The sequence below is a fragment of the Oncorhynchus mykiss genome, chromosome 3 (genome assembly GCF_057628025.1).
Source record: "Oncorhynchus mykiss isolate SJ-2025 chromosome 3, ASM5762802v1, whole genome shotgun sequence".
Lineage (NCBI taxonomy): Eukaryota > Metazoa > Chordata > Actinopteri > Salmoniformes > Salmonidae > Oncorhynchus > Oncorhynchus mykiss.
The window spans coordinates 70,615,192-70,637,386 of NC_143024.1; the positions used below are offsets into that span (position 1 = coordinate 70,615,192).

Consider the following 22,195-nt stretch of genomic DNA (forward strand, 5'->3'; position numbering starts at 1 on the left):
CAGCTGCACCATTGAGAGCATCTTGACTGGATGCACCAATGCTTGGTATGGCAAATGCACCACTCTCGATTGCAAAGCACTGCCAGCCTGGTTTCTCTTAAAAAATCAAACAAAAAATTGGAAACTATCTATCGATTTTCTACTCAAATCATGTATCCCCCTTTCTCTCATACAGCTTCTCCATCTCTCACTCTCCCTCTCATATTGCCCACACTGTACCAACACATGTCCAACTGTTTCAATTTCCTGTTAGTAATCACATCTTCCTGATGGATACCTTCCTATTAAATGTAATGACTTGTTCAGCTGGCTGTGTCCTACCCTATTAAGCCTAGTGAAGATGGCCTCTTCTTTTCAGTCTCATCCTACAATCCTACCCTCCCCTTCTCTGTATTTGGAAGAGATACCTGCCCTTATTGTCTCTATTCCACTGCCCCTGCCATTCTGCACCACCAATGTTCATATCAGGTCTTTTGCCTCGCTCATTGAAACTTCAACGTTCACCTCCCCACCGCTAACAGCCTATTTAGCCAGTACATCAGCTGCCTCATTTCCCTCCAACCCCACATGGGCTGGGACCCAAGTAAATCTCTGTATGTCCATCTGTCTCACCCGGCCATGGGTTTGTAGTACCTCATACAGCAGGTCTTGTCTGCTACGTGAACTAAAGGACTGCAGACTCATCAATACTGCACATGAGTCAGAGCCAGTAGTGATGTGTGGGTAAAATCCATGGGAAGCCAGAAAAAAAAGCCATATTACAACCTGTGTTGTTTGCTCTATAACCTGTTAGTTCATATACCCTGCGACCATGATATATACAGTGGGGCAAAAAAGTATTTAGTCAGCCACCAATTGTGCAAGTTCTCCCACTCAAAAAGATGAGAGTGGCCTGTAATTTTCATCATATGTACACTTCAACTATGATAGACAAAATGAGAAAAAAAAATCCAGAAAATCACATTGTAGGATTTTTAATTAATTTATTTGCAAATTAGTACTGCGTACAGTCCAGTAAATCACTGAGGCCGAACTCCCAGATGCACTTCTAATAAATTACTCCACTCATGCTTCATCAGGCAAATTACATTTACAGGGGTGGAATCCCAAAAGTCTGCGCCAAGTCTGGGACCAAAAGGAACCTGAACAGCCTCTACCCCAAAGCCATAAGATTGCTGAACAGTTAATCAAATGGCTACCCAGACAATTTACATTGATCCCCTTTATTATTTACAGTTTGGCTCTGACTCCCTTGCACTGCTTAGACTCTACCCAAACACTCACTCACACATACTACACTAACATTCCAACACACACACAATGCTGCTACTCTGTTTATTATACTGTATATCCTGATGGTCTAGTCACTTTTACCCCTACCCACATACTGCATTACCTCAATTACCTCAACTACCTCGTACGCCTGCACATTGACTCGGTACTGGTACTCCTTGTATATTGTCTTACTGTTTTTATTGTGTTACTATTTCCTTTTTTATTCAGCAAATATTTGCCTTACTTTTTAACTCTGCATTGTTGGGAATGGGCTCGGAAGTAAGCATTTCACTGTGACCAATAACATTTTATTTGAATCAAACCCCTCCCTATCTTTGAGTAGTCTCTCCAACACTTCTACTACTAGAGGCAGGAGTATCCATGTTGTGTTTACAACAATAGCTACACTGGGGCTTACCTCCCTTCCATACAGTCCCAACTCCCTCAACTGGGTATACCCAACCACCCAAAGCTCATGTTCCATCCTTGCTCATGTTCCCAACATGCTTGTAGCAACCCTTTTGCAGGATGAAACACCCCATGTCCCAGTAGGTTGCTATGGTTGATATGATGTGGATCCCTTTCACACTTCACCGGGAGGGAACAGGGTTGAAGAAAAACATGAATTTATACCATAAAATGATCTAATGTTGAAATATTACAAAGGATAAAATAATCCCAAATAAAATATTATGAATGATCCAGTAAGTTGATCTAAATCTTACACATCTTTCTACCCATTTCGGACAGTTGCAATGCTCCACTAAAATTGGTCGAGTGCAGAGATTCTGTCAAGAGTATAACTATTAAATTGTTCTAATTCCTAGGCACTAATAAGTTCAATGTATTTATACCTTTATTTAACTAGGCAAGTCAGTTAAGTACAAATTCTTATTTTCAAAGACGGGTTAGGGGCAGAACGACAGATTTGTACCATGTCAGCTCGGGGGTTTGAACTTGCAACCTTCCGGTTACTAGTCCAATGCTCTAACCACTAGGCTACCGGGCTCTGCTCCTGGCAGGCATGTACCTTGCACCTAATTCTATGGCACTTGTACACGCCCCCTCATGGATTTTGCTTATAGGGGAGCAAGTGCACAATTATTGGGAGAATCTCAATTGGTTTTGCTCGATGCTCCTCAGTCCTGTCCTGCTTTTGAAAAAAGTCAAAGGTAATCGAGAAGCAGAGGTGAGGAAACGTGGAGACAAATGCACTTCAATGAAATTACACCACTCGTGCCACATCAGGCAAATCACATTTACAGGGGTGGAATCCCAAAATAAATGTGCAAAGTAATCAAACCAAAATTAGCTAGTTGTGCAAGACATTTTGTAGATAAAAGGATAAGAAACGTATAGTTTTTAAATGTGTGCATGCTTTTCTCCTTAGAGAAAACAACAGCTGATTCAAAGGGAACTGAATTAAATCACAAATCGAACTCATTCAAAACATAACTTAGGCTTTAAATATGCCTGTGTATCCACACATTAATAAGTGGTTTAAACCATTCTTTAAACATAAATAACACAGTGATACAACCATGTCTTCCCCGGGAATTAGCTAACTTTGCCATACTCACTTCACAGGATAATCCTTCCGCTCCTGAGCGCACATTTGACACCTTTGTGGGAGACGCACCAGGAACTAACAGCTCTTTCAATAACATTAATTGTAAAACATTTATTTATCCATATAAATGGTGATCTCATTTCATTACATTAGTAGTCGCTAGTTCTAGCTTTAAAACAACATCCTTATATTAACATTTGCGCTCTAAAACCAATTACCAACGTTCCGACTAAACTAAAAAAAAATCAAAAATCAAATGGATTTATACAGCCCTTCTTACATCAGCTTATATATCTGTGCTGTACAGAAACCCAGCCTAAAACCCCAAACAGCAAGCAATGCAGGTGTAGAAGCACTAAACATGCATATCTCTCTTTTACAGGTGAACTAATGAGGATATCTTTACAATTATTTCATGAGCGTCCTCATCAATGCAATCAATACACAACTTCAATAAACGTCTGGTTTTATGTCTGAATTTCTATGGCACGGAGACTCGGTCTGTGACACAACCTCCCAGACTGCTAAGAACCTCTGTGTGACCTTGGATGACCTTGACCTTGTTGTGGCCATAATTAGTCACTTTCCAAAATTATAGAAAAATAAGGAAATAAGCAATAGGCCTGCTGATCATCTCCCCTGCAGTGGTGGTAGCCTATGTTACATTAGCAGAATGAGGAGTATTGCACTCAACTCCAATCTGGAGATCAATGTTCTCTCTAACTAGCAAGGTAACACGTAGTCTGTTCTGTTGTAACCTATTACCTACTAAGTGACTGGACAATCGCTTGAGGTCAAACAAGCAAAACAGCAAACTCAATAGGATGGATGCTGGCAAGCTGAACATAACTGGCACATATCCATAAAAAAAATCCCCATGAAATAAACATCATAGGCCGATTAGCCTCATAAGTTATTAAAAGCTCCTGAGACCATGTCTGCATCCCAAATGGCACCCTGTTCACTACTTTGACCAGGACTCATGCACTGGTGTGCACCATAAAGGGAATATGGTGCCATTTGGGAGACAGACCATTATAACCAGGCAGATCAGAGGGAGCCGCCCCAAGCACACCCCTTTAGTTTAACCATCATAACAGCATAACCTATAGCATTCATTGGACCGAAGTCACCTGCTGACTAGCATCGGTAGAGAGTGCATCCATGACTGAGAAAGGGGGACTTGGGTTGCATTATTTCTCATTGGACGCTGTCTTGATTATATGTCACTCCCACTTGTCTTCTGGCTTCATCCATGACCTCGGCGAGAAGGTGTGAGTGTGACCAAGGCATTCCAGAGCTCTCCTTCAGCTCTGATGGAAACAATCAGCGTGTTTGAGCAAGGCAAAGTGCATAATTGCTAATCTTGATCACACCAGTTATTTGGGATACAAGGTGATTTGTAAATTGAGTAATTCTGACGGCAATGTAGTCGGTCTCAAACCTGCAGATTCCCATACCATTTCCCCTATCGGCTTGGCCTGTTTTTGGTGCAAACTCTATTTTGATTTCAGTAAGGTGTGTTGTAATATTAAATGGTTCAAGTTGCTTTGTGTAAAGCCTACCTTTAAGCAGACACTGCCTGACCTCCTCTGCTTCGTAGCGCAGCCCAGTACTGTGAATGAAGTTGAGGGGAAGGCTGGGCTCAGGGAGAGGGTATTGCGTCACCTCTCCATTCACCTCCAGGCTCGTAGGACACCACATGTGGTTGGGGACCTCAGATAGAAACAACACCTAATATGATATTGTCTCTGAAGCCATTGATATGCCATTAATGTCACACTTTGTTGATCTCAATAGGGAATTGAAGAGAGAGATTTGTTTGATGATACTAATAAATGGTGGTGTGCTTAATCTAAAACAAGTTTTGATAAACACTATGGTACTCTGAATAATAAACTCTCAAACGTATCAAAGGAACCACACTGAGCAAAAAAATATAAACGCAGCATGCAAAAATGTTACAGTTCATATAAGGAAATCAGTCAATTTAAATTAATTAATTAGGCCCTAGTGTCACGTTCTGACCTTTATTTCCTTTGTTTTGTCATTATTTAGTATGGTCAGGGCGTAAGTTGGGGTGGGCAGTCTATGTTTGTTTTTCTATGTTTTAGGTATTTCTATGTTTCGGCCTAGTATGGTTCTCAATCAGAGGCAGGTGTCATTAGTTGTCTCTGATTGAGAATCATACTTAGGTAGCCTGGGTTTCACTGTGTGTTTGTGGGTGATTGTTCCTGTCTCTGTGTTTGCACCAGATAGGACTGTTTAGGTTTTCGCACATTTATTGTTTTGTTAGTTTATTAATGCATAATAAAGAGTCTTTATTAAAGAAACATGAATAACCACCACGCTGCATTTTGGTCCACCTCTACTTCACCACAAGAAAACTGTTACACCTAGTCTATGGATTTCACATGATTCGGAATACATATACGTATGCATTTGACTGTCACAGATACCTAAAAAAAAGAAGGGGAGTGGATCAAAAACCCAATCAGTATCCAGTGTGACCACTATTTCCTTCACGTAGAGTTGATCAGGCTGTTGATTGTGGCCTGTGAAATGTTGTCACCCTCCTCTTCAATGGCAGTGCAATGTTGCTGGATATTGGCAGGAACTGGAACACGCTGTCGTAAACGTTGATGCTCTGTTCGGGATGCTCTGGCATCCCAAACATGCTCAATGGGTGACAAAAGTATGCAGGTCATGGAAGAACTGGGACATTTTCAGCTTCCAGGAATTGTGTACAGATCCTTGCGACATGGGGCCATGCATTATCATGCTGAAACATGAGGTGATGGTGGTGGATGAATGGGACGACAATGGGCCTCAGGATCTTGTCCCGGAATCTCTGTGCATTAAAATTGACATCGATAAAATGCAATTGTGTTCGTTGTCTGTAGCTTATGCCTGACCATACCATAACCCCACTGCCACCATGAGGCACTCTGTTCACAATGTTGACATCAGAAAACCTCTCGCCCACACAACGCTGTACACACTGTCTGCCATCTGCCCAGTACAGATGACACCGGGATTCATCCGTGAAGAGCACACTTGTCCAGCGTGCCAGTGGCCATTGAAGGTGATCAGTTGCCCAGTGAAGTCGGTTATGACGCCGAACTGCAGTCAGGTCAAGACCCTGCTGAGGACGACGAGCACGCAGATGAGCTTCCCTGAGAAGGTTTCTGACGGTTGGTGCAGAAATTCTTCAATTGTGCAAACCCACAGTTTCATCAGCTGTCCACGTTAATATTTTTGTTCAGTATACGTAGGTTATTGAAGTTGTTCAGGAGGCTATGGAAATGTTCATTAAAAATCAGCTCTTCAATCAATCATAAACTTGTTTAATTTATTCAAAATCTTCATCATTAGATCAATAACTATAGTGTGCACTTCTTCCCCCACCCTCCTCTGGCTGTGACTTGTTAGAATAATGTATTTCCTCTGTATGTCTGTGTCTGCTAATTCCTACCTTGATGGTCCCCTTGGTCCCAGTGATAACAGCATCATTTGTCAGCATCATCGTGATGGAGCACGTGCAAACAGCCATTCTGTTCCCAGAGAACTTTAAGACCAAAACTACTGTTCCATCCACTCCTGGAGGTGCAAATACAAAGCATTAGAAATAGCAAAACTATTTATTTATTTCAGTTGGAGACTTGAAAAGGGAAACTCTGGTGTGTAAGTTAAGCAAGTGGATCTCAAGTCAGAATACCACCAATTACCTGTGTCAATACAGTATCCCATGGCTTGGATGGACTCCGGTCTCTCCCCATTGAACACCATGAAGACAAACTGCAGGCAGTAGATCCCCAGGTCCAGTAGTGCCCCTCCACCCAGCTCTCTATGGGTCAGGCGAGGGATGTGTGTGAGGGGGGCTCCCAGGTCGGCCCTTACCATCTGGACCTCTCCCACCTCACCCTGGCCCAGCAGCCTGCCCACCTCTACAGACACAGGGAAGAAACGAGTCCAGATGGCCTGGGAGATATAACGGAGATACAGTGGAAAGAAAAAGTATGTGAACCCTTTGGAATTACCTTGATTTCAGAATAAAATGGATCTGATCTCCATCTAAGTCACAACAATAGACAAACACAGTCTGCTTAAACTAATAACACACAAACAAGTATACGCTTTCATGTCTTTAGTGAACACACCGTGTAAACATTCACAGGGTAGAGGTCGACCGATTATGATTTTTCAACGCCGATACCGATTATTGGAGGACCAAAAAAAGCCAATACGAATAATCGGCCGATTTTTATATATATATTTGTAATAATGACAATTACAACAATACTGATTGAACAATGAACACTTTTATTTTAACTTAATATAATACATCAATAAAATCAATTTAGTCTCAAATAAATAATGAAACATGTTCAATTTGGTTTAAATAATGTCAAAACACAGTGTTGGAGAAGAAAGTAAAAGTGCAATATGTGCCATGTAAAAAAGCTAACGTTTAAGTTCCTTGCTCAGAACATGAGAACATATGAAAGCTTTTAAAACTTTTAACATGAGTCTTCAATATTCCCAGTTTTAGGTTGCAGTTATTATAGGAATTATGACGCGTTGACTATTTCTCTCTATACCTGTCATGCACGTGATTGAGGACCCAAAAGCGGTTTAACAAAAACAGAGTTCTTTAATGTCAAAACACAGGTAAGACATAGATCCTCTTCAAATAGATATGATGGCAAAATAAACAACCCGCAGAGAGGGCGACAAATGAAACATAAAGTCCTTCTGAATATCACAGAAGAGTTCCCCTTCTAGCAGCAGAGGAGAATAGCTGGGTTAGAGTCCTCTTCTAGCAGCAGAGGGGATTAGCTGGGTTGTAGAGGACAGAGGTACCTGATCACACGTAGCCTCAGATGAACAGGCAGATTCCGACAGGACAGGACAAGGTTGAAGCAAACAAGACGATAGTTTGGTTCTGGCATGAGAAACTCAAACGAGAATCTGACAAAGACAGAAGCAGGAACAGAGAGAGAAATAGAGACCCAATCAGAGGGAAAAAGGGAACAGGTGGGAAAAGGGTGAACGAGGTAGTTAGAGAAGACAAGGAACAGCTGGGGGAAGGAGGGGAAGAGAAGGCAACCCAATACGACCAGCAGAGGGAGACAGGGTGAAGAGAAAGAACAGGAACAAGACACAACATGACAATACATGACAGTACCCCCCCACTCACCGAGCGCCTCCTGGCGCACTCGAGGAGGAAACCTGGCGGCAACGGAGGAAATCATCGATCAGCAAACGGTCCAGCACGTCCCGAGAGGGAACCCAACTCCTTTCCTCAGGACCGTACCCCTCCCAATCCACTAGGTACTGATGACCACGGCCCCGAGGACGCATGTCCAAAATCTTACGGACCCTGTAGATAGGTGCGCCCTCGACAAGGATGGGGGGCGGGGGGGGGGGACGAGCGGGGGCGCGAAGAACGGGCTTAACACAGGAGACATGGAAGACCGGGTGGACGCGACGAAGATATCGCGGAAGAAGAAGTCGCACTGCGACAGGATTAATGATCTGAGAAATACGGAACGGACCAATGAACCGCGGGGTCAACTTGCGAGAAGCTGTCTTAAGGGGAAGGTTCTGAGTGGAGAGCCAAACTCTCTGACCGCGACAATATCTAGGACTCTTAGTTCTACGCTTATTAGCGGCTCTCACAGTCTGCGCCCTATAACGGCAAAGTGCAGACCTGACCCTCTTCCAGGTGCGCTCGCAACGTTGGACAAAAGCCTGAGCGGAGGGGACGCTGGACTCGGCGAACTGAGACGAGAACAGCGGAGGCTGGTACCCGAGGCTACTCTGAAAAGGAGATAGCCCGGTCGCAGACGAAGGAAGCGAGTTGTGGGCGTATTCTGCCCAGGGGAGCTGTTCTGACCAAGACGCAGGGTTACGAAAAGAAAGACTGCGTAAGATGCGACCAATAGTCTGATTGGCCCGTTCTGCTTGACCGTTAGACTGGGGGTGAAAGCCGGAAGAGAGACTGACGGAAGCCCCAATCAAACGGCAAAACTCCCTCCAAAATTGAGACGTGAATTGCGGACCCCTGTCCGAAACGACGTCTGACGGAAGGCCATGAATTCTGAAAACATTCTCGATGATGATTTGTGCCGTTTCTTTAGCAGAAGGGAGCTTAGCAAGGGGAATAAAATGAGCCGCCTTAGAGAACCTATCGACAACCGTAAGAATAACAGTCTTCCCCGCTGACGATGGCAGTCCGGTGATAAAATCTAAGGCGATGTGAGACCACGGTCGAGAGGGAATGGGAAGCGGCCTGAGACGGCCGGCAGGAGGGGAGTTACCGGACTTAGTCTGCGCGCAGACCGAACAAGCAGCCACGAAACGACGCGTGTCATGCTCCCGGGTGGGCCACCAAAAACGCTGGCGAATGGAAGCAAGCGTACCCAGAACGCCAGGGTGGCCGACTAACTTGGCAGAGTGAGCCCACTGTAGAACGGCCAGACGAGTAGGAACGGGAACGAAAAGAAGGTTCCTAGGACAAGCGCGCGGCGACGGAGTGTGAGTGAGTGCTTGCTTTACCTGCCTCTCAATTCCCCAGACAGTCAACCCGACAACACGCCCCTCAGGGAGAATCCCCTCGGGGTCAGTGGAGGCTACTGAAGAACTGAAGAGACAAGATAAAGCATCAGGCTTGGTGTTCTTAGAGCCCGGACGATAAGAAATCACGAACTCGAAACGAGCGAAAAACAGCGCCCAACGAGCCTGACGCGCATTAAGTCGTTTGGCAGAACGGATGTACTCAAGGTTCCTATGGTCAGTCCAAACGACAAAAGGAACGGTCGCCCCCTCCAACCACTGTCGCCATTCGCCTAGGGCTAAGCGGATGGCGAGCAGTTCGCGGTTTCCCACATCATAGTTACGTTCCGACGGCGACAGGCGATGAGAAAAATACGCGCAAGGGTGGACCTTGTCGTCAGAGAGGGAGCGCTGAGAAAGAATGGCTCCCACGCCCACCTCTGACGCGTCAACCTCGACAACGAACTGTCTAGAGACGTCAGGTGTAACAAGGATAGGTGCGGATGTAAAACGATTCTTGAGGAGATCAAAAGCTCCCTGGGCTGAAACGGACCACTTAAAGCACGTCTTGACAGAAGTAAGGGCTGTGAGAGGAGCTGCCACCTGACCGAAATTACGGATGAAACGACGATAGAAGTTTGCGAAGCCGAGAAAGCGCTGCAGCTCGACGCGTGACTTAGGGACGGGCCAATCAATGACAGCTTGGACCTTAGCGGGATCCATCTTAATGCCTTCAGCGGAAATAACAGAACCGAGAAATGTGACGGAGGAGGCATGAAAAGTGCACTTCTCAGCCTTCACAAAAAGACAATTCTCTAAAAGGCGCTGGAGGACACGTCGAACGTGCTGAACATGAATCTGGAGTGACGGTGAAAAAATCAGGATATCGTCAAGGTAAACGAAAACAAAGATGTTCAGCATGTCTCTCAGGACGTCATTGACTAATGCCTGAAAGACAGCTGGAGCGTTAGCGAGGCCGAAAGGAAGAACCCGGTATTCAAAGTGCCCTAACGGAGTGTTAAACGCCGTCTTCCACTCGTCCCCTTCCCTGATGCGCACGAGATGGTAAGCGTTACGAAGGTCCAAATTAGTGAAAAATCTGGCTCCCTGCAGGATCTCGAAGGCTGAAGACATAAGAGGAAGCGGATAACGATTCTTCACTGTTATGGCATTCAGCCCTCGATAATCTATGCAGGGGCGCAGAGACCCGTCCTTCTTTTTGACAAAAAAAAACCCCGCTCCGGCGGGAGAGGAGGAGGGGACTATGGTACCGGCGTCAAGAGCTACAGACAAATAATCTTCGAGAGCCTTACGTTCGGGAGCCGACAGAGAGTATAGTCTACCCCGGGGGGGAGTGGTTCCCGGAAGGAGATCAATACTACAATCATACGACCGGTGTGGAGGAAGAGAGGTAGCCCTGGACCGACTGAACACCGTGCGCAGATCGTGATATTCCTCCGGCACCCCTGTCAAATCACCAGGCTCCTCCTGTGAAGAAGAGACAGAGGAAACAGGAGGGATAGCAGACATTAAACATTTCACATGACAAGAGACGTTCCAGGAGAGGATAGAATTACTAGACCAATTAATAGAAGGATTATGACAAACTAGCCAGGGATGGCCCAAAACAACAGGTGTAAAAGGTGAACGAAAAATTAAAAAAGAAAGGGTTTCGCTATGATTACCAGAGACAGTGAGGGTTAAAGGTAGCGTCTCACGCTGAATCCTGGGGAGAGGACTACCATCCAAAGCGAACAAGGCCGTGGGCTCCCTTAACTGTCTGAGAGGAATGTCATGTTCCCGAGCCCAGGTCTCGTCCATAAAACAGCCCTCCGCCCCAGAGTCTATCAAGGCACTGCAGGAAGCTGACGAACCGGTCCAGCGTAGATGGGCCGACAAGGTAGTGCAGGATCTTGAAGGAGAGACAGGAGTAGTAGCGCTCACCAGTAGCCCTCCGCTTACTGATGAGCTCTGGCTTTTACTGGACATGAAGTGACAAAATGACCAGCAGAACCGCAATAGAGACAGAGGCGGTTGGTGATTCTCCGTTCCCTCTCCTTAGTCGAGATGCGGATACCTCCCAGCTGCATAGGCTCAGCACCCGAGCCGGCAGAGGAAGATGGTAGTGATGCGGAGAGGGGGGCAACGGAGAACGCGAGCTCCTTTCCACGAGCTCGGTGACGAAGATCAACCCGTCGCTCTATGCGAATAGCGAGTTCAATCAAGGAATCCACGCTGGAAGGAACCTCCCGGGAGAGAATCTCATCCTTTACCTCCGCGCGGAGACCCTCCAGAAAACGAGCGAGCAAAGCCGTTCCAGTCGTTCCAGCTCGTTCCAGTCACTGGAGGCAGCAAGAGTGCGAAACTCAATAGAGTAGTCTGTTATGGATCGATTACCTTGACATAGGGAAGACAGGGCCCTGGAAGCTTCCTCCCCAAAAACAGAACGATCAAAAACCCGTATCATCTCCTCCTTAAAGTCCTGATACTGGTTAGTACACTCAGCCCTTGCCTCCCAGATTGCCGTGCCCCACTCACGAGCCCGTCCAGTAAGGAGAGATATGACGTAGGCGATACGAGCTGTGCTCCTGGAGTAAGTGTTGGGCTGGAGAGAAAACACAATATCACACTGGGTGAGGAACGAGCGGCATTCAGTGGGCTCCCCAGAGTAACACGGCGGGTTATTGATTCTGGGCTCCGTAGATTCGAAAGCCCTGGAAGTGGCCGGTGGATCGAGGCAGAGATGGTGAATCTGTTCTGTGAGGTTGGAGACTTGGGCGGCCAGGGTCTCAACGGTATGTCGAGCAGCAGACAATTCCTGCTCGTGTCTGCCTAGCATCGCTCCCTGGATCTCGACGGCTGAGTGGAGAGGATCCGAAGTCGCTAGGTCCATTCTTGGTCAGATTCTTCTGTCATGCACGTGATTGAGGACCCAAAAGCGGTTTAACAAAAACAGAGTTCTTTAATGTCAAAACACAGGTAAGACATAGATCCTCTTCAAATAGATATGATGGCAAAATAAACAACCCGCAGAGAGGGCGACAAATGAAACATAAAGTCCTTCTGAATATCACAGAAGAGTTCCCCTTCTAGCAGCAGAGGAGAATAGCTGGGTTAGAGTCCTCTTCTAGCAGCAGAGGGGATTAGCTGGGTTGTAGAGGACAGAGGTACCTGATCACACGTAGCCTCAGATGAACAGGCAGATTCCGACAGGACAGGACAAGGTTGAAGCAAACAAGACGATAGTTTGGTTCTGGCATGAGAAACTCAAACGAGAATCTGACAAAGACAGAAGCAGGAACAGAGAGAGAAATAGAGACCCAATCAGAGGGAAAAAGGGAACAGGTGGGAAAAGGGTGAACGAGGTAGTTAGAGAAGACAAGGAACAGCTGGGGGAAGGAGGGGAAGAGAAGGCAACCCAATACGACCAGCAGAGGGAGACAGGGTGAAGAGAAATAACAGGAACAAGACACAACATGACAATACATGACAATACCATTTGTATTTCATTTACCTTTGACTATTGGATGTTCTTATAGGCACTTTAGTATTGCCAGCCTTATCTCGGGAGTTGATAGGCTTGAAGTCATTAACAGCGCTGTGATTCCAGCATTGCTAAGAGCTGCTGGCCACCGCATTAAAGGTCTGTTTGAATGAATGCTTACGAGCCTGCTGCTGCCTACCACCACTCAGTCAGACTGCTCTATCAAATATCAAACCATAGACTTGATTATAATATAATAAGCACATAGAAATACGAGCCTTTGGTCATTATTATGGTCAAATCTGGAAAATATAATTTTGAAAACAAAATATTTATTATTTCAGTAAAATACGGAACCGTTATGTATTTTATCTAACGGGTGGCAACCCTAAGTCTAAATATTGCTGTTACATTGCACAACCTTCAATGTTATGTCATTATTATGTCAAATTCTGTCAAATTAATTACGGTCTTTGTTAGGAAGAAATGGTCTTCACACAGTTTGCAATGAACCAGGCGGCCCAAACTGCTGCATATACCCTGACTCTGCTTGCACTGAACGCAAGAGAAGTGACACAGTTTCCCTAGTTAATATTGCCTGCTAATGAATTTGCAGGTTTAAAAAAAATATACCTCTGTGTATTGATTTTAAGAAAGGCATTGTTGTTTATGGTCAGGTACATTAGTGCAACCAATGTGCTTTTTTCCCAAATGCGCTTTTGTTAAATCATCACCCGTTTGTTGAAGTTTAAGAAGCCTGTAATTCAATGATAAATGAACAGGCACCACATTCATTTTTATGCAACGCAGGACAAGCTAGTAAACCTAGTCATGTCATCAACCATGTGTAGTGATTATGTGAAGATTGATTGTTTTTTATAAGATAAGTTTAATGCTAGCTAGCAACTTACCTTGGCTCCTTGAAGCCACAAGGTCCTTTTGATGCTGCATTCGCGTAACAGGTGGTCAGCCTGCTACGCAGTCTCCTCGTGGATTGCAATGTAATCGGCCATAATCGGCGTCCAAAAAGGAAGATTACCGATTGTTATGAAAACTTGAAATCGGACCTAATTAATCAGCCATGCCATGCCATGCCATTATGCTTTTCCTTCACTCTGAGGTCCAACTCATCCCAAACCATCTCAATTGGGTTGAGGTCGGGTGATTGTAGAGGCCAGGTCATCTGATGTGCACTCCATCACTCTCCTTCTTGGTCAAATAGCACTTACACAGCCTAGAGGTGTGTTGGGTCATTGTCCTGTTGAAAAACAAATGATAGTCCCACTAAGCTCAAACCAGATGGGATGGTGTATCACTGCAGAAAGCTGTGGTAGCCATGCTGGTTAAGTGTGCCTTGAATTCTAAATAAATCACGGACAGTGTCACCAGCAAAGCACCATCACTCCACCTCCTCCATGCTTTACGGTGGGAACCACACATATGTGTAGATCATCCGTTCAAGTACTCTGTGTCTCACAAAGAACCAAAAATCGCACATTTTGGACTCATCAGACCAAAGGACAGATTTCCACCGGTCTAATGTCCATTGCTTGTGTTTCTTGCCCCAGAAAGTCTTGTCTTCTTATTGGTGTCCTTTAGTAGTGATTGCTTTGCAGCAATTCGACCATGAAGGCCTGATTCACGCAGTCTCCTCTGAACAGTTGATGTTGAGATGTGTCTGTTACTTGAACTCTGTGAAGCATTTATTTGGGCTGCAATCTGAGGTGCAGTTAATTGCCGATGTCTGAGGCTGGTAACTCTAATGAACTTATCCTCTGCAGAAGAGGTAACTCTGGGTCTTCCTTTCCTGTGGCGGTCCTCATGAGATCCAGTTTCATCAAATTCTTGAAATGATCCGTATTGACTGACCTTCATGTCTTAAAGTAATGATGGACTGTTGTTTATCTTTGCTTATTTAAGCTGTTCTTGCCATAATATGGACTTGGTCGTTTATCTAGGGCTATATTCTGTATACCAAAGAAATTCCACAAATGCACTTTTAACAAGGCACACCTGTTCATTGAAATCCATTCCAGGTGACTATCTCGTGAAGCTGGTTGAGAGAATGCCAAGACTGTGCAAAGCTGTCATCAAGGCAAAGAGTGGCTACTTTGAAGAATCTCAAATATATTTTCATTTGTTTAACACGTTTTTGGTTACTACATGATTCCATATGTGTCATTTCATAGTGTTGATGTCTTGACTATTATTCTACAATGTAGAAAATAATACAAATAAAGAAAAACCCTTGAATGAGTAGGTGTGTCCAAACTTTTGACTGGTACTGTACATCAGTCCAACATATATTATTCAGGACAAACCATACCGCAGTATAAATATGTCAGTGTTGATGTACTGTATGTGGAAGTATATGATCAGAAGGAGCTTTAGAGCAAACTTGTATGAACATGTTTAAAGTGTCAGGAGTCCCCCTGTACAGTACCTCCATCAGAAAGACATCATTCTCCTTGGCTGTGTTGGTGAGCTCCAGTACCTCTCTTAGATTCATGGCCAGGGGTTTCTCTATTAGCACGTTCTTATGGGAGGTCAAGAAGAGCTTACCTGTGCTCAGGTGGTGAGAGTGGATGGTTCCCACATACACCACATCTGCAAAGAAAGATAGGGGTACGAGCATGGGCTTCCAGCTCCAGTCAATTTAAGGCAACAAGCCTATACCACATTGGTTATCAGGTTTTATCTCAAGGTTACAGATGATTTGTGGCCTGAAATGGTCAAACACCTTGGCTATACAGTATATCTTGTCAAGAGCATGAGTCAAGGTCAAATGTTTTAACCAGATCTGTACCAGGGTAAGGGATTTCATGATAGAACCCACCTATGTCTGAGTCTTTTGCTAGCTCCTCATAGCTCCCATAGACTCTTGGGATGTTGTGCTTTTTGGCAAACTCTTGTGCATGATGGAGATTCCGAGCAGCAACAGCCACAATCTGAAAAAGATAACAATTTTAATTGTTTCAATTAGAGGTAAATTGAATATAATTTATTTTGTAAAAAAAATATACAACAAGATGCATTCCTAGGGGATAGCACTTAAAACGCTTATTTCCAAAGTGGTTATAGATGGTAATAGTATTTAGAGTGATAATAGCGTTTTAAATAACCTTTAATTTCTTACTTGAATCCCATAAACATTTATGTTAGCTTTTCCTCAACCACATTCCTCAATTTGGCAGGGTCAGGCTGTTGAAATTACACATGATGCCTTACTTAACATAAATTAATATTTGATTGGCCCAGTATTAGGAAAATTACGGTAAAGATTTACACAACATGCAATAAATGGACAATTACGCAACCACAGAACATGGAAACATGTGAGTTATTTACAAAAAAATATATGTTTTCTTCTCATTGATGTCACTAACGAGTTAAACATTCATTAAATTATTCTGCAATAATACCAAATGTCTTCTCAAAAATACACTTCACCCTTGCTTATAAGCGAGTAGCCTAATCGCGCAAGTGTTTTAGGATTCCCCCTCATTCCCAATCACAAATAACGTTTACCTGGTGGTCGTCGTGAGGTAGGGTCCTCAGAGCAACTGAAAAGTCGTGGCTGATTTTCCCTGCACTGCAGATTCCCCACCGTGTTGCCATGATTACTTATGAACTAGCACGTCTCTCTATCGACGCCAGATAGACTTAGCAGACTTTTTTGATAAGGATATATTTCCCACCAGTAGGGAGATACAGAATACCAGTAGCCGATCTCAGCTGGTTCCTTAACTGGAATTCCACTAGGTGGCGCCAGAGGCTTAACTCTAAAACCCTGAAAAACCCGAGAGCCCCGTAAGTCTATTTATTAGCGTCACTGATGTGATACTATTATGCAGGAATTTAGTTCCAAATGTATTTTAGATACCACCAAACTCAAACTATATACACAAGAGGATGAATCAAATTATTGCAATGGTGTTCATAGATTATATTTCTATATTGAGAGCTCTGATTTATTGTCAATCACATGTAGCCTACATGTGTCTACACAATGCGATGCTTTGTCAGTTCTGTCTGCCATTAGCCCTGCTCACAGAGGGCTGGTTGTCTTCTCAACAGAAAGATAGGCCACACCATCATTTCCCAGCCTGCAGAAGACTACAAGACTGATGGGAACTTGGTCCAGGACAGCCCATAATTGTGGGCTATTTATATCTGTGCATTATCGGTCAATGGCTGCTCCCAGGGTACTGCTGCTGGCAGCCTCCCCAAGCCGCAGAATTTAACCAGGGACAACTCTCCAGATGTGATGGAAAACATTTGGGTAGCTGCCTGGTCTAGTCCACCCACCCCTTGCTATCTGTGTACCAGGAGAGCTGAGAGGCCTCTCAGCTCACCTTTTACACTAGTGATACATGTAATCTTAGTTTGATCTAATGAATGAAGTGGTGGTAGAGTTTACAGTGAGTGTACTGTTCACTTTAAGTACTGTAGGGTAAGCCCATTGTGGATGGACTTATGTGAAAATACATGCATAACAGGAGTCTAGAATAAGCTCGAAAGTTCAGAAAGAGTGTATTACTTGAGTTTGATGGATATAAGATACAGTTAACATGTTGTTCGTTTGTGTATCCCCCCTCCAATGGTTAACGGTCGATGGCTGGTAATGCTGACTGGGAAACATCCGTTTTGAGAGATTATAAACTGAACTGATGCACATATGCATTCAAAACCAACAAAATCACAAAGTAGTCAATTTATTTATTGCTTTTTTAATTTGAAAAGCATTACTTGTAAATTTGTTACATTGAGGACTGAAACACTTCCATGTTCTCCATCTCGCAGCGCAGGTTACATTAGGCACACAACAAGAATGCATACATCATTGAGTTTATTTTCGTATTTTACTTCAAATACAAACACAGAGGTGGTTATAGCAAACTGCATTGAAATCTCAAACTGTACAGAACTGAGAAGCACAAACATGCATCGACTCAGTTCAACATCTTCCCCCGTTGAAGGAAAAAACAACAATCATTCCTCAAGTCCACCTGTGGAATTACAAAAACATGTAAAAAAGTTATTTATTTTAAGGTACACCAGTAATCTATAGGTATGTGATCTAGAGCAGTTTGGCTGAGCTTCCACCTCCACATTGCCACCACCAGAGAACCCATTGGTTTAACCTTGAAGTCAACAGTACAAAACCCCCCACTAAAACATCCAGATAAAGAATATCATTAAATATACTTCCAAATAGAGCAATGACTGAAGTGACATTGGCTTGTGTGTGTGTGTAAAGTATATCACATTCATACACAGGCAGAGCAGACAGTGAAGCTGTGATTGCTAGATTTCTGAAAAAACTTCCCAAGAATATACTACATGGCCATACGCACAATCCCAAGAAAAACACTGCATTTATTATTAGCCAGAGTGGGGCTACAAAAACTATATATAACAGCCCACATTGCAATGGCAAATATTTATAGATATTTCTGCAGCACAGCAATAAGAGAACTAGCATGAGGACACTATAATTTATCCGTACATACTCCATCCATGCTGGGTCTGTTTTAGCATTTACAGTTGATGTGTATGATACAGTCAGTGAGTGAGTGAGTGTTTCTCTACAGCATGCGTTTGAGAAATGTCAGTCACAGAATGTAGGACTCAATCTTATGTCCTGTCTGTTGCCATGCTGCATCCTTTTACTATTTTATTACTCTCATGCCAAAGGGTGGAGGGATGCTTGAGATGGTGTAGCCTAGCCTAGGCAGTGTTGTAGGCAAAGAGTTCCATTTCCCTTCAATTTCAAACAAGAGGACCATTGAAAACAAGCAGCCTTGTGGCTCTAAAAAGACTGATCAGTATGGAATCTGGGATAGTTATCAAGGTAGACTTGGGAACCCTGGGGTCCATCTCAATTCCTGTGGTAAAGTTTAGAGATGTACAGTACTTTAAGGACAACTGGAGAGTGAGAGAAGTGTGCAGTGTTTTCAAATAAAGTCTTGGTCCTAGTTGATTGAGGCCCCCTTTCAACTTTGTTTTTGGCATTTACTTATAAACTGAGTAGGGACCCTTCAACTTTTTGTTTTTTTGTTAGTGTCCAAGACCTGACTAGATGACTACAGATGGATACATGCAGCATGTCATGGCACCTCACAGAGTAGGGCGGCTGAATGGCACACGGAAGTTATTATGGATACTAAGTGGTTGACAATCGATCACTTGGCAAATCACATTTGACAAGTGTTGATTCTTGTACTTGACCACCCACTGTAGTCAGGTGTGTGAGTGTCAGCAAAGGAAAACAAAAACAACCCAGATAATATTTTGACTATTAATCACCATCTTTTCAAATTTTAACTCACCCAGGTGAACATTACAAGTGCAGTCATAGTTTAACTTTCAGAGAAAACGTTAGAGCAATCCTGAAAGCTCTCTGGTCATCGTTGATCTATTGAGTTGTCATTTGAGAGCTTAAACAGATAAACCGATGAGGACCCAAATCTAGTGCAGGGGTGTGTCTCGTCAGCACTTTCTTTCTTTGCCCTTTACAGATCTCTGAACATGGGTATGGCTTGATACCACACCACACAGCCTGCATATTAGCTTTCCCAAGCTCAACAATCAGTATCATCTGACTGGAGATATCTTGTGCTCCATTGACAAGAGAGCACTTCTTTCTTTCACCCACATCTTTTAAAACTAGTAAAATATTTTTTGTTTGTTCATCTTTCTCTCCTATAACCCTATCGCCATGCAATCCTATGGGTCTTTCACTCTCTACCAAAAGTGTCAGCGCAGTTAAATATTACAGTGATGCAAGGATTCTGAATAGAGGAAATAACAACAAAAAACAAAAAGCAGAGTAATTGCACAGTCATTGGGGGCGGGGGCTGGAGTTTAGGCCTGATTGTGAACTGTCATAACAACTAAGTATTATAGGAGGCTTTGTCATCTCTATGGTGATGGCACAGACACCTCCAGTAGGCGGTTGTTCTTGCGTTTGCAGGCAGCACTGTTTCCGTTCTTAGGCCCCCCCTGGATGAACTTGACACACACCTTGTCCTGCTTGAACTGCACCAGGAACCTGCCAGACACACAAAGAGGAAGTAGGATAAGAAACCATCTGACATCATGGGATTTCATTACACTGATCCCAGATCTGTTTTTGTAAACGTAACAATGAGTAGAGGCAGTTGGCAATACATTACAAACACATCTGGGACCAGGCCAGGATTTGACTAAGAGAAACAACAGCAGCATTGCAACATAAAGTCAATATGGCGACGTGTCTCCGGTTCTTACTCGTCTGAGATGTCAATGTTGATCTGGTCCCTGTCTGCAGCAGTGGTCCCTATGCGGTGGAGTTTGGTGATGATCTCTATAAGATGCTCACTGCTCAGCAGGAAGTCACCTTTGGAAGCTGAAGCAGAGCCCTATGGGTAAAAAACACAGAGGGGTGTTAGTCTTTTCAATCTCAATATGCATACCCAATCTTTCTATGGTTAGCCCTTAACGTTACACTAAAAGTTATGAATCAGGACATGACTAATATAATTAGACACAGAGCGGGGCTAAACTGGTTGAAATTCCATCATTAGAACCAGTTTGCAACCAGTGGATTTATGCAGCAAGCAAAGCAGATTCATTTCAACCAGCTTTGGCCACTGCGTTTTCGCTGGATGATGTCCATATGTAAGTGCATCACAATGGAGCTGGAGTGGGATCCCTCCCCTCCATCACCTCTTTGAGCTTGAGGGCGAAGAAGCCGTCACTCTGGGTGCTGACCGACACGCTAGCGAGGTCTGGCAGCGGCACGCTGGCCTTCACCTGGCCCGTCTTCTGGTCAGCCAGGACAAAGTTGCTTTTGGTCAGCAGGAAGAGCCTCGGCGACCCCTGTAACACGGACAGACTAGGTTTAATAAGAATTTGGTAACACTATTTTACAGTAGAGAAATCACCAGTTATTTACTTATAAAGTACATGGCAAAATTGTAATTATAAAAGCAACCTATACATGTATAAACTCATTAATAGCAAAACCAGAGCATTTATACGGTGATAGTGGTATAAAAACATAGGTAGGCTGAATCTGTCAAATATAAAACATTAGTTTTCCTTTGACTACTGAACATTATAGTTACAGACATCCTCTAATAATAAAGCTATGACTGAAGAGTTTGGTCCATATAAACTGTGTTCAGGCCTGTTAGACTGTTGACTCCCTCAGGCTTCAGTACAGTTACATGAACAGATTTTGTTGAGGTAAGGCACTTTGAGAAAAGTACTTGCCTTGCCGTTGGCCCTGTTGATCTTGTTCACCAAGTCAGCCAGTAGCACCTTCTCCTCCATAGCACTGTTCAGCTTCTGGTACTTGGGGTTCTTCTGGATCTCCAGATAGTCTCCCTTGAAAGGCTGGCTGACACTAAACAATAATAATGAATTTTATATAGTGCTTTTAATGGACACAAGGATGCAACAGAGAGGAACTCACAGCAATGCATTGATTATACTCAGGAAAAGGGAGCTAAAATGGCTGCTAGTAAAATTTGCTTGCAACATTAGCTTCACGTCAGTGAATCAAGGAGGGAAATATGTTATACCTGCTGGGGTACAGAGCCTTCTTGTCCTTGAAGATCTCACTGGCCTCAAGTTTCTCCTCATACACAGCCTTCTTCTCCTCTGTGAACTGGCCCCGGTATTTCTTGCACTGATAATTGAAAAGATACATCATCAATCCCTGGGAAGTTTGTTGTATTGATGTCCCTCAAACTATAAACTATAAAGCCAGTGGGCAAAGCTGGTTGTACATAAGTACAACCAGTTTACAACACGGTTGACATCCTAGCAACCAGATGTGCCTGCTGGGTAGTGGCATATACAACAACTTGACCCTTTGACCTGTAAGATCAGTGATGCCCCCTTGAAAGAACAGCCAAAGATGATAAACTAACCCTCCAGAGGTGGAAGATCCTCCTGAGCTGAGTGTGAGCTCCCTCCAGGAAGCCATAAGGCTTTGCCGGCCAGGTGTTGTCCATAGGGGACATTGTAGTGGTCTTCAGACCAAGGAAGTACTTCTGCATCTGGAGGGAGAGGGAGACAGGCATATATTCAATACCTCCCTTTCAGACTTGGATTACTGTTGACATTCAGGAACATATAACTCTGGTTTCCTGGACAAAGTTTAAGCCTAATCTGAGAAGCATGTTCAATGGAGATTTTCCATTTAATGTGATTTTTACTCCAGCACTAAGCTTAATCTGTGTCCGGGAAACCATCCCTTAGTGATTCAAATGGACACTACCCATCAGTGCTTAAAGGGATACACGACTAATTCATTT

General features: G+C 43.9%; 2 protein-coding genes across 6 annotated transcripts in view; both read right to left on the minus strand.

Moving 5' to 3' along the window:
* Nucleotides 1–966: 966 nt before the first annotated feature.
* Nucleotides 967–16,630, minus strand: LOC110520289 (trans-1,2-dihydrobenzene-1,2-diol dehydrogenase). Its single transcript, XM_021597480.3, has 7 exons — nt 16,416–16,630; nt 15,724–15,835; nt 15,331–15,494; nt 6,574–6,826; nt 6,321–6,445; nt 4,411–4,561; nt 967–4,158 (listed from the first exon to the last, which is right to left on the minus strand). Exons 1-7 carry the CDS (start codon nt 16,503–16,505, stop codon nt 4,046–4,048), a joined length of 1,008 nt encoding a protein of 335 aa, XP_021453155.1. The 5' UTR covers nt 16,506–16,630; the 3' UTR covers nt 967–4,045.
* Nucleotides 16,631–17,601: 971 nt separating this feature from the next.
* Nucleotides 17,602–22,195, minus strand: part of LOC110520290 (unconventional myosin-Ib) — a 147,609-nt gene continuing 143,015 nt past the window's right edge. For all 5 annotated transcript variants that reach the window (XM_090230061.1, XM_021597487.3, XM_090230060.1 and 2 more), the window contains 6 exons: nt 21,809–21,937; nt 21,458–21,564; nt 21,147–21,279; nt 20,598–20,750; nt 20,160–20,290; nt 17,602–19,941 (listed from right to left, as the gene is read on the minus strand). In XM_090230061.1, coding sequence (XP_090086187.1) covers nt 19,812–19,941; nt 20,160–20,290; nt 20,598–20,750; nt 21,147–21,279; nt 21,458–21,564; nt 21,809–21,937 — 783 coding nt within the window. In that variant the 3' untranslated portion in view covers nt 17,602–19,811. The remainder of the gene's footprint in view (nt 19,942–20,159; nt 20,291–20,597; nt 20,751–21,146; nt 21,280–21,457; nt 21,565–21,808; nt 21,938–22,195) is intronic.